A 14284-nucleotide genomic window follows, 5' to 3' on the forward strand; every position below is an offset into this window, starting at 1 on the left:
CGTTGAACTAATACGTAATACATATAGAATGTCTCATAAAATTTCAAAACGAAAAAGTATGACTCCAGAAGGACTTTTAGCAGGTCATTTTTTGAACACCTTGTGATTTAATTTAAACAAGTAGACGCCATCAATTTCTCGTTTTATTTTCTCATTATCAATTTTAAAAATTGTCGATGAATATCACATCATGTTTGCTTAAAATCGAATTTAACTCGAATTCTTCAATTATTTCAATTGTAAATATTTTATATTAAGTATTATTTGCTTTAAAATTTTGAAATTCGAATGGTTACTTTGTGTTGGAAAATTGAAAATGGAAAAAGAAAAGCAAATGGGCCCGAGCAAAGCGAGGGCAAAAGCTCTCAAAAATTAGTATTCCAGGAGGCATAAAAACGATAGAATTCCAATGATATTTTTTGTTGAAAAATCCAACGTTTTTTTGTGTGATGAGTTACTTATAAAAAGATTATCATTTTGCTTCAAAAGTTTAAAATTTAAATGATTTTTTATGGTAAAATTTAAATTTTGAAATAGAAAAGCAAACGAACCCGAGCGAAGGGAGGGCAAAAGCTCCCAAAAATTAGTATTTTGAGGGATAGGTATGAAAACGATATTTTCTGGTGTAATACGTAAAGAAGTTTATTATTTTTGTTTCAAAATTTTAAAATTCGAATGATGATTATTTTTTTAAAAAAAATTCAAACCTGAAAAAGAAAAACAAACAAGCTCGAGTGAACCGAGGTCAAAAGCTTTCAAAAATTCAACTATGATTTCAGAAGTGAAAACAAAATGTTTCTTTATGGAGAGAGGAGTTTATTTTTATGATTCAAACTTGAACGTTTTTTTAATTTGAACAATAATTGTTCTATGTGCATGAGGGAAAAGAAGAGCAAATAGCCCGAGCAAGGCGAGGGCAAAAGCTCTCAAAAATTTGTAATTCAAAATCTAGAAAAGTCGACAAATGAGCCCTTTTCTACACAATCTGTTCAAAATTGACTAATTATGCACTCTTAATTTTTGTGCCATGTGTAGCATGCTACACCCGAAATCTGCTCGTGTGTAGCCGAAGCTACACAGGCAACAGGATAGTTGCCACCAATGTAGACTAGGTACGTGAGATTTGGCCAGCTGTAATCATCTTGAATCAAACGTCTTTGTGACCGTTTTGATCGATTTTGGCACATATACTCCTATACGTACGTGTCAAATAGTTCTAAACTGAAACTTTTTTGACAATTTGAAAAATTTTCTTCGCATATTAATTGGTTAATCATGTTAATTTGCTACCCTCGAGTAATTGACGTCACTCTTAAATTTTCTAAAACTGCAGAAATATACGTCACTGTTGCGTTTATGATAATTTTTCCATAATTTTCCAACCTCGATAACGACCTCAAGTACTTATCTTCTTTTTAAATTGTTTGATGATTATTAAGTATCGTATAAGTAGTCTTCAACGTGACGATGACGACAATTATTCGTACTTTTAGATTGCTATGCCTAGTAATCGCGTTATATGCCTGCATAAAATAATGCCTATAGTTACTTATGATGAAATTATTGTCAATTTTCTAACGAAATCGTGGTGCTAAAATACCCATCAATTAGTTATGCTGTGATAAACGTGATTAGAATTGGTGACAAGAGAATAGTTTGCTTGCACTAAATTCTACTTAAGCAATATTTATACCTGTTGAATTATTTTTACAGAACAAATGGCGTAGGCGGTTCAATACTAACGAACGGACATCCGAGAAAGCTGCACTTATTTAATAAGCTATCGAGTTACATTATGCAAGAAGATCTGCTACGTCCGAATTTGACGGTTTTTGAATCGATGCTGGTTGCAGCTCATTTGAAACTCGGCGACGAACTTAGTAGAGAAGATAAAATCAACGCTGTAATTATTATTTTGTATATTTTCACTTCTACATATAAGATACTTAAGCTAAATTTGTAATTTGTATTCGCTCGTGAACCAAACTGAAGAAATTTTTTCGAAAAATTGTTTGTTTTAGGTTAACGAAATTATAGACTGCATGGGTTTGAATGTTTGCAAAAACACACGAACTAATGGTTTATCCGGAGGACAACGTAAACGAACTTCGATCGCTTTAGAATTAGTCAACAATCCTCCAATTGTATTTTTAGACGAACCTACGAGGTAATTAACCAGGACGCGCGATTTCGTGTTCGTGCAAATAATACCTACTACTTATTTATCTCGTACCTAGATACCTTACCTACATTTAATACCGTAATAACAATTTTTTTTTATTATCATTCTTAAAATTTTATGTTTATAAAATAAGTTAATGTTTTATCGTTATTACGATTTTAAATTCAAGGATGACACCTATAAGTAAAGGTATACCTATGAGTCTTCCGAGATCCGAAGTGATGAGAACCTTCATTTTTTGAGATTTTAAAGTTTTGTAGTCTTATACATATAGGCTACTTCTCTAGAATTTCATTTTAAACATACCTATTTCATTTTGTAAAATTTTGAAAACTAAGATTTTAAAAGACCGTACAATTAACTGAGTTTGAAAAATTTTCAAAAAATTGAAAATAATTTTGAAAAATTGCCCTCAATAATATAAAAATATTGAAATATGTACAATAGTTCCAGTTTTTGATAGATGGGTAAAAAAATTACCTACTTTTTTGGTGTTTTTTTCTCTTTTTTTCTAATTTTTTTCATGAAATAAGTAGGCTTATTTATTGTAAAAAATTTATTTTCATAACATTTTTAGGAAAATTTCTGTTGTACTTATGCGAATGAAAATGATCGACGACATATTTTAACCCCTCTCCCCCTCCTCGTAAAATTTCTAATCACAGGTTACACGAATTTTTCTCACTTTTGTTTGAAAATACGATGAGTTGTGTGCGAATGATTTGAAAAGAAAATTTTCAGAATTTTTGTTATTCAATCGCATAATTATAGTTAAAGATTTTGGGGTCTTTTTTCAAAAAAATTTTGGGTTCAAAAAATACACTTTTCCTCGCTCAGGTCGAAAGTCGTCCTTAAAACATGAGGTGAATTAAGATCCTGGAAAGTGAATATCCTAATTTGTAGCTGCCCAAGTACCCAATCGTAAATTTTACGATTTTGAGGCCTTTTTCAAAGTAATTTTTAGCTTAAAAAATACACTTTTTCTCACTTGTGTCGAAAAAGTGGTCTCCAAAACATGTTGACAATCTGGAAAGTAGATTTCAAAATTTGTAACTACCTAATTTTTTATATTTTGAGATTTTGAACTCTCTTTTTAAGGAAATTTTGGACCCTAAAAGTAAAATTTTTCTTTTCCAAAGTCGAAATTGGTGCTTAAAACCGTTGATGATTAAAATATGATCTAGAAAGAAGATCGCTGAAATTTTAACTACCCAATCGCATGTTTCGAGATTTTGAGCCTGTGTTTTACAAAAGTTTTGGGCCAAAAAAAAAAAAACTTTCCCTCGCTAATATCAAATGCAATCCTCAGAAAGTGTTCGGTGGGTAATCAGGACGCTTTAGAAAAAATATTAACTGAGATAAAACTACCCAAAAACCTGTACACGTTTTTAAATTTTCAGACATTTTTCAAAACAGTTGCGGGCTTCTAAAAATTTTATTAAGTATAGTAAAAAAAAATGATCAGAATTGTTGATTGAATGGCTGAAAAATTCCCTTTTGCATCGTCAGAAAAAAAGAAAATTATTTTTGATAAAATTTTATCCAATAGGACGGTTTGTTTGAATTTTGATTCTTTTAGATGGGGAAGGTATTTCAGGCGCTGCTCCATAATTGGATCATTTCTTCGAATTTGAACGCAATTTTTTCAATTATTTTTGCCAATTTGAAAAAATCTAAAAATGTTTATAAATTTTTGGTTATGTTTTCGAGTTTTGGAAAATTGGAAAAAATAATCGAAAAATTGGCATAAAATATTTCCCCAGTATTGGAAATGATATCTTTCAATATTTTGGCATAATTGATGCGAAATATTTGCCTATAGAAAAAATTTTCAAAACACGAATTTATCCAAAAATAAGCAATTTGTAAATTTTCATCCACTCAGTAGTACATTGAAAGTGGTCTTGGATTTTGAAGGCAACAGCATAGATCGATGCAGAATCTCAAATGCTGTCATTTGAAACTGGGCTATTTTTCTCAAATCAGGTTGTGTGATTTTTTCGAAAATGCTCCTCGTTGAGGGTCCGAATCTTTCCTCCAGGGGCACTTGAAGAGCTAAAAAAAATTTTGGATCATTTTGAATTCAAAATGAAGGTCTCTGCTGAATTTGGTCAAAATTCGCTGACTTTTATTTTTCGCGATCCACCTTAATGTACCTAACAAGGGAACCTCTTGAGGTGTCACACTCCGATTTGAACGGGACTGCGATTTTTGGAAAAAGCATAGTCTAAGACCACCAAAACCAAATTTTCAGCTGCCTAAGTTCATTTTTCGATTTTTGGCGAATTTTTGAAAATTCAAAATTGACTGTTTTTGGCGATTTATGTTTTTTTTAAAAGTACGTACTTGATCAGTAAAAATGGCCAAAATAAGTCCCAAAACTAATATTAATTACGCAAATCCAAATTTCACCATTTCCAGCCATTCTGGAGCCTCCAGCGCGATTTTTCATTTTTTCCAGAATTTTAAATTTGCTCCAGTATGAAGTTGGGCAGCTAAAAATCGAGTTGTATATTATACTCGACCTGTTTAACGAGATTATCTACATTTGAGCCGATTTTGAGAGTGACACCTCAAGAGTAGTTTCTAGCTTGACCAGTTTTTTTCAAAATTAAAAAATCCAAAAGTCTCCCGTTTGTGTGGCAATTTTTGAAATTCACGCGAATTGCTGTATATTGTCCAAAACTAACCCACCAAATCCAAATTTCACCATTTCCAGCCATTCTGGAGCCTCCAGCGCGATTTTCAATTTCTCCAGAATTTTGAATTTGCTCCAGAAGGCGTGAATATGAAGTAGGGCAGCTTAAAATCGAGTTGTATATTATACTCGACCTGTTTAACAAGTGTTTATCTACATTTGAGCCGATTTTGAGAGTGACACCTCAAGAGTGGTTTCTTGACCAGTTTTTTTCAAAATTAAAAAATCCAAAAAATCCAAAAGTTTCCCGTTTGTGTGGAAATTTTTGAAATTCACGCGAATTGCTGTATTTTGTCCAAAACTAACCCATCAAATCCAATTTCACCATTTCCAGCCAATCTGGAGCCTCCAGCGCGATTTTTCATTTTCTCCAGAATTTTGAATTTGCTCCATAAGGCGTGAATATGAAGTTGGACTGCTAAAAATCGAGTTATATATTATACTCGACCTGTTTAACGAGTTTATCTACATTTGAGCCGATTTTGAGAGTGACACCTCAAGAGTGGCTTTTTGAGGCGTCACTCTCGCTCCATCAAAACGGCTGGAAATGGTAGAATTTGCGCTCCGGGGGTTAGTGTTGGACAAGATACAGCGATTCGCGTGAATTTCAAAAATTTCCACACAAACGGGGAACTTTTGATTTTTTGGATTTTTTAATTTTGAAAAAAGCTAGTCAAAAAACCACTCTTGAGGTGTCACTTTCAAAATCGGCTCATATGTAGATAAACTCGTTAAACAGGTCGAGTATAATATGTACACAATTCGATTTTTAGCTGCCCAACTTCATATTCACGCCTTCTGGAGCAAAGTCAAAATTCTGGAGAAATTGAAAAATCGCGCTGGAGGCTCCAGAATGGCTGGAAATGGTGAAATTTTGATTTGGGTAATTAATATTAGTTTTGGGACTCATTTTGGCCATTTTTACTCATCGTCATCAAGTACGTCCTTTTTTTAAAAAAAAAGCATAAATCGCCAAAAATCGAAAAATGAACTTATGCAGCTGAAAATTTGGTTTTGGGGTTTTAGACTATACTCTTTCCAAAAATTGTAGTCCCGTTCAAATCGGAGTGTGACACCTCAAGAGGTTCCCTTGTAAGTATATTTATCGCATTTCGAGGTAGCTTATTCTAATTTTTTGCTTATTGTTAGTTTTCGCCTCAACTCATAATTACCCCCGGGGCCCTTCCTCTCCCTTGTAGAAATAATTCATGATTCAGGTGATTTCTGCTATATCTATTTTTTATGCTTACCAGTATTCAGTTATGTTCGAATTTTCTTTGCCTATAGAATGCTAATCATTGGTATTTTTGATTTTTTTACAGTGGTTTAGACACAGTAACGACGACTCAATGTTTAGAATTACTCAAAGATCTTGCCAGACAGGGTCGTACAGTGGTATGCACCCTACATCAACCTAGTTCAACTTTATTCCACATGTTAGACCACGTGTACGTGGTAGCAAATGGATACTGCGTTTACCAAGGTGTACCTCATCAACTAGTTCCGTTCCTTTCTTCAGTAGGATTGGTTTGTAAATCGACGTATAATCCTGCCGATTATGGTACGCTGATAATTACTCTTATAATAATTAATATATTATTGCATTCACTTACCGTCCTAAACGTAACGTACTACTATGGCGGATGTTTTGATCGAGTAAATTGTCCCTAATCGATGGTTTTTTTCATTTGTGTATTTATAGTTCTAGAAGTAATTAACCGTGACACTGTTCGAATGTTATCGCAAGAAATACAAAATGGAAAAATCGCCAGGCACGATGCTAATAATGATAACGACCAAGATTACTGCGCTCGCAGAAAACTATGTACGTTTTTTTTTTTTTTTTTTTTTTTTTTTTTTTGTAGCCTAGCTAAGTAGGTATATTTTTCACGCGATGTCTGTGGTTGATTTCTTTTAAGTATTGTCGTGATCTTACGTAATGATTGAATGATGCCAATGTACGTATAAATATGCCACATGTGATTGGTGTATGAGTAGGTAATATTGAGTAGGTTACGAATCATCGTGGTCTCGATGACTAATAAAATGACGATTGTCTTCGCTTATAAGTTGAGCTAAGAGATCGTTTTTTCGTAATATTGTTCGCACGATTTAGCAAACCTGAGTAACTAATTATAAATAACTGCTTTTCGAGATGTTATAAGAACATGAGTAGGCTATGCACGATTGGACGAGTAAAAAATGACCTATTATCTTACCTACTATTACATGCAAGGGCTCTGATGAGGGGTTGAAAATTTGCAAATCGTTTATATTTGGATAAATTGGTATTTTAAAAAAAATTTATTCCTGCCAAAATATAAAAAAATATTTTGAAACGTTGAAGGGCCAAATTTTTTGACCATTGTGAGCAATTTCAAAAAATCAAAAAAAAAATTGAGAAGTTTTTGGCTTTTTTTCTCAATTTTTTTAAAGTGACTTTCAATTCAAAATGAAGGTTTCTATTGAATTTGGTCAAGATCCTCCAATTTTTTTTCACAATCCATCCTTGAAAAAAAAAAAAACTATGTGAGTGCGAAAGTACTTAAGTCAGGAAAAAAGTGCTTTGACCTTTGAAGCAAAAAAATTTTAGGATTCTTGATCTCTTACGACGTTTACTCAGTATTCTGGTTTATTTACAGGTAAAAAAGAAACTTTGGCGGTTTTGCCTGCTGTCTTCGAAAACGAAGATCAATCGTTCGAAAAATCTTTACAGTTCGCTACCAGTTTCGGAACACAATTTTGTATATTGTATAAAAGAAAACTAACGCAGCTGAGAAGAGATACGGTGAGTAAAACGAAGTACTGAAGTACATATTTTTGAAAAGTGAACAATATTTGCTAATTTGAGTCAGTCTCAGTACCAGCTCATTTCGTGAATTTATTGGTTTCCGTTTTATGTTGCAGACTAGTTTATGGATTCAATTCGGACATCATTTGTTTTCGGCGTTGCTCCTCGGTGGTATATTTATTGGAGTTGGTAACGATGGAAGCAGACCGTTTGATAATTTTAAGTTTTGCATCAGTGTGCTAGTTTTCTTCATGTATACTTACACAATGTCGCCGGTTTTACTATGTAAGTTGAAGTTATTCGAGTATTTAATATACCTACGAGTTGTTCAAGTGATTGAATTTATGTGTCGAAATTCTTCGCAAATCTTGAGCCTAAAATTGAGTTCCGATTTCCGGGATTATAATCAAATTGTAAGGTACCTACCTAATTGTATCTGTCGAAATAGGTTGGAATTTCGGCCAAAAATAATTGCATACCTCAAAAAAATATTTTCGTCGAAATATTTGTGTTTTTTGCTAAATTTTAACACATTTTGATAGGTCGTACGACATTTTTTCAAATATCCAGAAAATAATAAAATCATGACCCAACTTTGAGCTCAGAATTGATAAAAAAATACATATTTTCGTGGAAATATTCAAATTTCTCGTGAAATTTTAAATCATTTCGATCTGACTTGACAATTTTTCAAAAACTCCAAATTCGTGGCCCAAATTTGTGCTGAAATTTTTTCAAAAATCCAGAAAATCGTGAAATCATGACCCAACTTTGAGCTCAGAGTTGATCAAAAAATATTTTCGTGGAAATATTCGAATTTCTCGTGAAATTTTAAATCATTTCGATCTCACTTGACAATTTTTCAAAAACCCAAATTCGTGGCCCATATTTATTGTGCTGAAATTTTTTCAAAAATCCAGAAAATCATGAAATCATGACTCAACTATGAGCTCAGAATTGATCAAAAAATATTTTCGTGGAAATATTCGAATTTCTCATGAAATTTTAAATCATTTCGATCTCACTTGACAATTTTTCAAAAACCCAAATTTGTGCCAAAATTTTTTCAAAAATCCAGAAAATCGTGAAATCATGACCCAACTTTGAGCTCAGAATTGATCAAAAAATATTTTCGTGGAAATATTCGAATTTCTCATAAACTTTTAAATCATTTCGATGTAACTTGATAAAGCATTTTTTTTTCAAAAACTTCAAATTTTTGGGCCAAATTTGTGCTAAAATTTCTTCAAAAATCTAGAAAATCATGAAAACATGACCTAACGTTGAGCTCAGAATTGATAAAAAAAATACATATTTTCGTGGAAATATTCAAATTTCTCGTGAAATTTTAAATCATTTCGATCTCACTTGACAATTTTTCAAAAGCCCAAATTCGTGGCCCAAATTTGTGCTAAAATTTTTTCAAAAATCCAGAAAATCGTGAAATCAGCACCCAACTTTGAGCTCAGAATTGATCAAAAAATATTTTCGTGGAAATATTCGAATTTCTCATAAAATTTTAAATCATTTCGATCTCACTTGATGAAACATTTTTTTTTCAAAAACTTCAAATTCATGGGCCAAATTTGTGTTAAAATTTCTTCAAAAATCTAGAAAATCATGAAAACATGACCCCCAACTTTGAGCTCAGAATTGATCAAAAAATATTTTCGTGGAAATATTCGAATTTCTCATGAAATTTTAAATCATTTCGATCTCACTTGACAATTTTTCAAAAACTCCAAATTCGTGGCCCAAATTTGTGCTAAAATTTTTTCAAAAATCCAGAAAATCGTGAAATCATGACCCAACTTTGAGCTCAGAATTGATCAAAAAATATTTTCGTGGAAATATTCGAATTTCTCATGAAATTTTTAATCATTTCGATCTCACTTGACAATTTTTCAAAAACTCTAAATTCGTGGACCAAATTTGTGCTAAAATTTTTTCAAAAATCCAGAAAATCGTGAAATCATGACCCAACTTTGAGGTCAGAATTGATCAAAAAATATTTTCGTGGAAATATTCGAATTTCTCATAAAATTTTAAATCATTTCGATGTAACTTGATAAAACATTTTTTTTTAAAAACTTTAAATTCATGGGCCAAATTTGTGCTAAAATTTCTTCAAAAATCTAGAAAATCATGAAAACATGACCTAACGTTGAGCTCAGAATTGATAAAAAAAATACATATTTTCGTGGAAATATTCAAATTTCTCGTGAAATTTTAAATCATTTCGATCTCACTTGATAATTTTTCAAAAGCCCAAATTCGTGGCCCAAATTTGTGCTAAAATTTTTTCAAAAATCCAGAAAATCGTGAAATCAGCACCCAACTTTGAGCTCAGAATTGATCAAAAAATATTTTCGTGGAAATATTCGAATTTCTCATAAAATTTTAAATCATTTCGATCTCACTTGATGAAACATTTTTTTTTCAAAAACTTCAAATTCATGGGCCAAATTTGTGTTAAAATTTCTTCAAAAACCCAAAACTCGTAAAATCATGACCCAACTTTGAGCTCAGAATTGATCAAAAAATATTTTCAGGGAAATATTCGAATTTCTCGTGAAATTTTAAATCATTTCGATGTCACTTGACAATTTTTCAAAAACTCTAAATTCGTGGCTTTTTGTGCTAAAATTTCTTGAAAAATACTGAAAAACCATTTTCTTTGCAATGTTTGAAATTTTCGTAGAATTTAATTCAATTTCGATAGAATGAAATACACTTTCAAAAATCTCTAAAATCATTATCCTTTTTGAGCCAAAACTCCTTTTAATATCGCTAGAAAACATTTTTGTAGAAATATTCTAATTTCTTGTGATCAACTCATTTTGATATGTCACATGACACTTTTTCAAATGTCCAGAAAATCATAATTATGTCTCGATTTGGGCTCAGATTTGTTCAAAACCATTTTCGTGGAAATATTCGAATTTTTTAGGTATGAAATTTTAACCTATTTTAATTGTTAGAGTCAGTTCAAAAATTTTCAAGAAATCCAAAAATAATGATCCATGGCCCAATTCTATGCTTAAAATTCTTCAAAAATACAGAAAAAAACATTTTCTTTGCAATATTCCAATTTTTCGTAAAATCGTAAAATTTTAAACCATTTTGATTGGTGCATGACACTTTTTCGAAAACTCCAGAAATCGTGATCCAAAGATCTCAAAATTTGTCAAAATCGAAACGTCAAAATATCATGAACCTATCCCTGCAATCAAAATTACTCAACATTATTCCAAAACATTTTCGTATAAATCAAACTTGCAAAATTTCATCCTATTTTGATAGGTTTTGTGGCACTTTCACGAGTACTTTTCGAAAATTCCAAAAATCAAGACCCACTTTTGGGCTCATAATTTTTCAAAATAGCTCACAAAATATTTTTGTTTGAATTTACGTAAAATTTCGACTCATTTTGATAGGTCACATGGCACAATTTTTGAAAATTCCGAAAATAATTACTCAATTTTGAGCTGAAAACACTTAAAAATTGCTCGAAAACATTTTCGTCGAAATGACCGAACTTTCAAAAAAAAATCACAACCCAACCTAAGGCTGAAAATTCTTCAAAGTAAGAATTATTTTTTTTGTGATTGAATTCTTGCCAGAAAGTTGCCTTTGATTTTTCATTTTCTCTCGTTTACCTACCTATTTCATTTCTTTCAATTTTCATCGGTTTATTTTTTTTACTGTATTCTTCATGTTGGTGTAATATATATTATTTTAGTCATGTAGAGTTGACGTTTGTTTTCTATCATTTTTTCAGTTCCAGAAGAAGTGAAATTAGTAGAAAGAGAATATTTTAATAGATGGTATAGCTTGAAAGCATATTATATGGTTACATTGGTTACCAGTCTTCCTAATTTGGTAAATATTAATGTGTTTTTTTCGCATTGTAATTTAAGCAGGTACCTAAATAATTAATCAACGATGTTTTTTTTCCTGCAGTTGATTTTCGGAACATTGTTTCAATTAATTGTATATTTCCTCTCTGATCAACCTATGGAGGTAACCAGATTTGTGATGTTCTGTATGACCGGGTTCCTATCAGCCAGTATATCAGAAGGGATCGGTATTTTAGTGGGGTCATTATGTACCAGCGCTGTAAGTTGACCCTTATATTTACTTACTCTTTATTAAGAATTATTGTAAAAATTTACTCGTAATATGTACATCATTTCAACTGATAGCTAAGTACTTATAAATGTATTTAATTAATTTGAATAGACTGGTAGCATAATCACGCCAATGATGCTGGTCCCTGCGTGCGTAGTGGCTGTCTACGGAATGGGCTTCGGACAATTCGTCGAACCGTTTATGAATTTCTTGATGTCATTAAGCTACGTTCGATATCTACTGGTGGCCACTTGTGTGACTTTATACGGCCACAGACCGGATATGTATTGCGGTCCAGAACACGTTATTTGCCTGTATAAAGACCCTAAATTGATATTACGCGATTTGGGAATGTTGAATAAATCTGTAGTTTACCAGCTCATAGTTTTGGTGAATTTTTTCATTTTTATACGAGTTTTAGCGTATTTCGCTCTCAGGTATAGATTAAATAAAGAAATATCTAATAAAATGTTGATATACATGAAGAAAGTCCTGAAACGTAAATTTTAGATAAATATTTTTTTTTATTTTGATTCCTATCGAGCTTTAATGTTATGTACGTGTGTATATGTTGTTAAAATTATTTATTGTAAGAATTCCTCTCCCTTTTTTTTACCGATTTATTACATGATTAAATATTTATTACGAAGTTTTTTTGTTTTGTGACGTAAGTTACGTAATAAAATACAATTAGATATCTAAAAATTTTATTTTAATTCACGAAAGAACCTCACGAGTGCGGAGTAAACGATTTGATAAGATTTTTTCTTCTAAAAGCAAGACGACTCTTGAGGTGTTTCAGCTGTTCCACCACAAAATATAAAGCTGTCCAATCGCAGTAGTCTAAGGTACCTATTTTTTGAGCCCAAATCGTTTTTTCTAGTCACAAGTTGATTTTTATAGAGGTTAGGTGCAGTAATTTTGAGTCTGCGTAGCCGAAAGAGTATCTTTTGATGTGAACATTTTGAAAAAAATTGACCAAAGGAGAGAATAGAATATTATTAGGAGGTTCGATACTCCTATACTTGAACTTTTGATTCAATTTTGTTAGCTTTGGAGAGCTTTTTAGGCTGTACGAACTATGATTTTTGGGATTTTTGGAACAGTGCAATTCCTTATTCGACCTCTCAAAATGGGTTAAATTTTCGCAAAAAATCAAATTTCCGCGAAAGTTTTTTGACTTTTTGAAGGATTCCGAAGCTCAAATTAATTAGGTCATGATTTTTTGTGATTTTCAAAAAAGTGTGATTTCACCGATCAAAATAGCCTAGGTTGGAAAATCAAATTTTTCCACAAACATATTTCTTGAGCATCTTAAGCCCAAAATTGGATAATAATGTCGATGATTCCCAGAGAAGATGTCATGAGACCTATCAAAATTCTAAATTTCAACAGATGAGCAAGAATTGCTTTAATACCTCTTTTGAGCATTTTTGAAAAAGTTTGATACTAAATTTGAGTAAATTTTCTGAATAGTTACGAAAAAGTGTTTGTGATCCATCCAAGTTTTTTGAAAATTCCAGAAATCACGATCCAGGTTTGGTCTCAAAATTTGTCAAAATCGAAACACCAAAATATCATGAACCTAACTCTGGAGTCGAAATTCCTCAAAATTACGTATTCCAAAACATTTTCGAATAAATGTTCAAACTGATAAAATTTTAACCTATAGGTACATATTTTGGTAGGTTTCTAATTTCGAAAATTCCAAAAATCATGACTCAATTTCGGGCTCGTTTTTTCTGGTCCAAAGTTTATTTTCATATGGTTTTTGATCGCAATTTTGATTCTACGCATCCAAAATTGTATTTTTTGGGCTGAAAAGTTTCAAAAATTTGATCAAAAATGGTCGGAAAATGCGATGGGGCAGCTATAGTTTTGAGACTCGTCTTTTCTAGTCACTTGAGACGAGTTTCATAAGAGTTGGCTGCAGTTTTGTGCGAGCGTTCCAGAAATGGTACTTCTTGGCCCCAAAATTTTCAAAAAAATGGCCCAAAAGTGGTCGAAAACTGTGATTGGGCAGTTGACCTTTTGGAAATCGTCTTTTCTTGTAACAAGTCTTGTTTTTTGGAGTTTCAGCGTAACTTCGATTCAGCACATGCAAAAGAATATTTTTGGGACCCAAGTTTTCAAAAAATTGCTCATAAATGAAAAAATGATCAAAACATGTGATTGGGCAGCAGAGAATTTGGGAATCGAATTTTTCGGCCACAGGTCTTATTTCCAAGAGTTTTGGCGCAAAATTTTGAGTCTGCGCATCCAAACGGGTAATTTGGTCCCAAAATTATCAAAAAATGGTCCAAAAGTGGTCGAAAATTCTGAATGGGCAGCTACAACTGTAGGAATCGGGTTTTCTAGTCACAAAAGACCAGTTTTATAGGGGTTAAGCGCAATCTCGAGTATGCACATCGGAAATAGTATTTTTTGGTTCTAAAATTTTCAAAAAGAAATGGTCCAAAAGTGGTCGAAACATGTGATTGGG

At 32.0% G+C, this 14284-nt stretch overlaps 1 protein-coding gene across 1 annotated transcript in view; it reads left to right on the forward strand.

Moving 5' to 3' along the window:
- The window catches only part of LOC135838360 (ATP-binding cassette subfamily G member 4-like), a 93398-nt gene extending 80947 nt beyond the window's left edge, over window positions 1–12451 (forward strand). The window contains exons 4-12 of the mRNA XM_065353953.1: window positions 1714–1903; window positions 2022–2167; window positions 6203–6441; window positions 6583–6705; window positions 7523–7668; window positions 7788–7956; window positions 11453–11553; window positions 11635–11790; window positions 11914–12451. Of these exons, the coding sequence (XP_065210025.1) occupies window positions 1714–1903; window positions 2022–2167; window positions 6203–6441; window positions 6583–6705; window positions 7523–7668; window positions 7788–7956; window positions 11453–11553; window positions 11635–11790; window positions 11914–12312 (1669 nt within the window). The 3' untranslated portion in view covers window positions 12313–12451. The remainder of the gene's footprint in view (window positions 1–1713; window positions 1904–2021; window positions 2168–6202; window positions 6442–6582; window positions 6706–7522; window positions 7669–7787; window positions 7957–11452; window positions 11554–11634; window positions 11791–11913) is intronic.
- The last annotated feature ends 1833 nt before the right edge of the window (window positions 12452–14284 follow it).

Source organism: Planococcus citri, chromosome 3 (genome assembly GCF_950023065.1).
Source record: "Planococcus citri chromosome 3, ihPlaCitr1.1, whole genome shotgun sequence".
Taxonomy (NCBI): Eukaryota; Metazoa; Arthropoda; class Insecta; order Hemiptera; family Pseudococcidae; genus Planococcus; species Planococcus citri.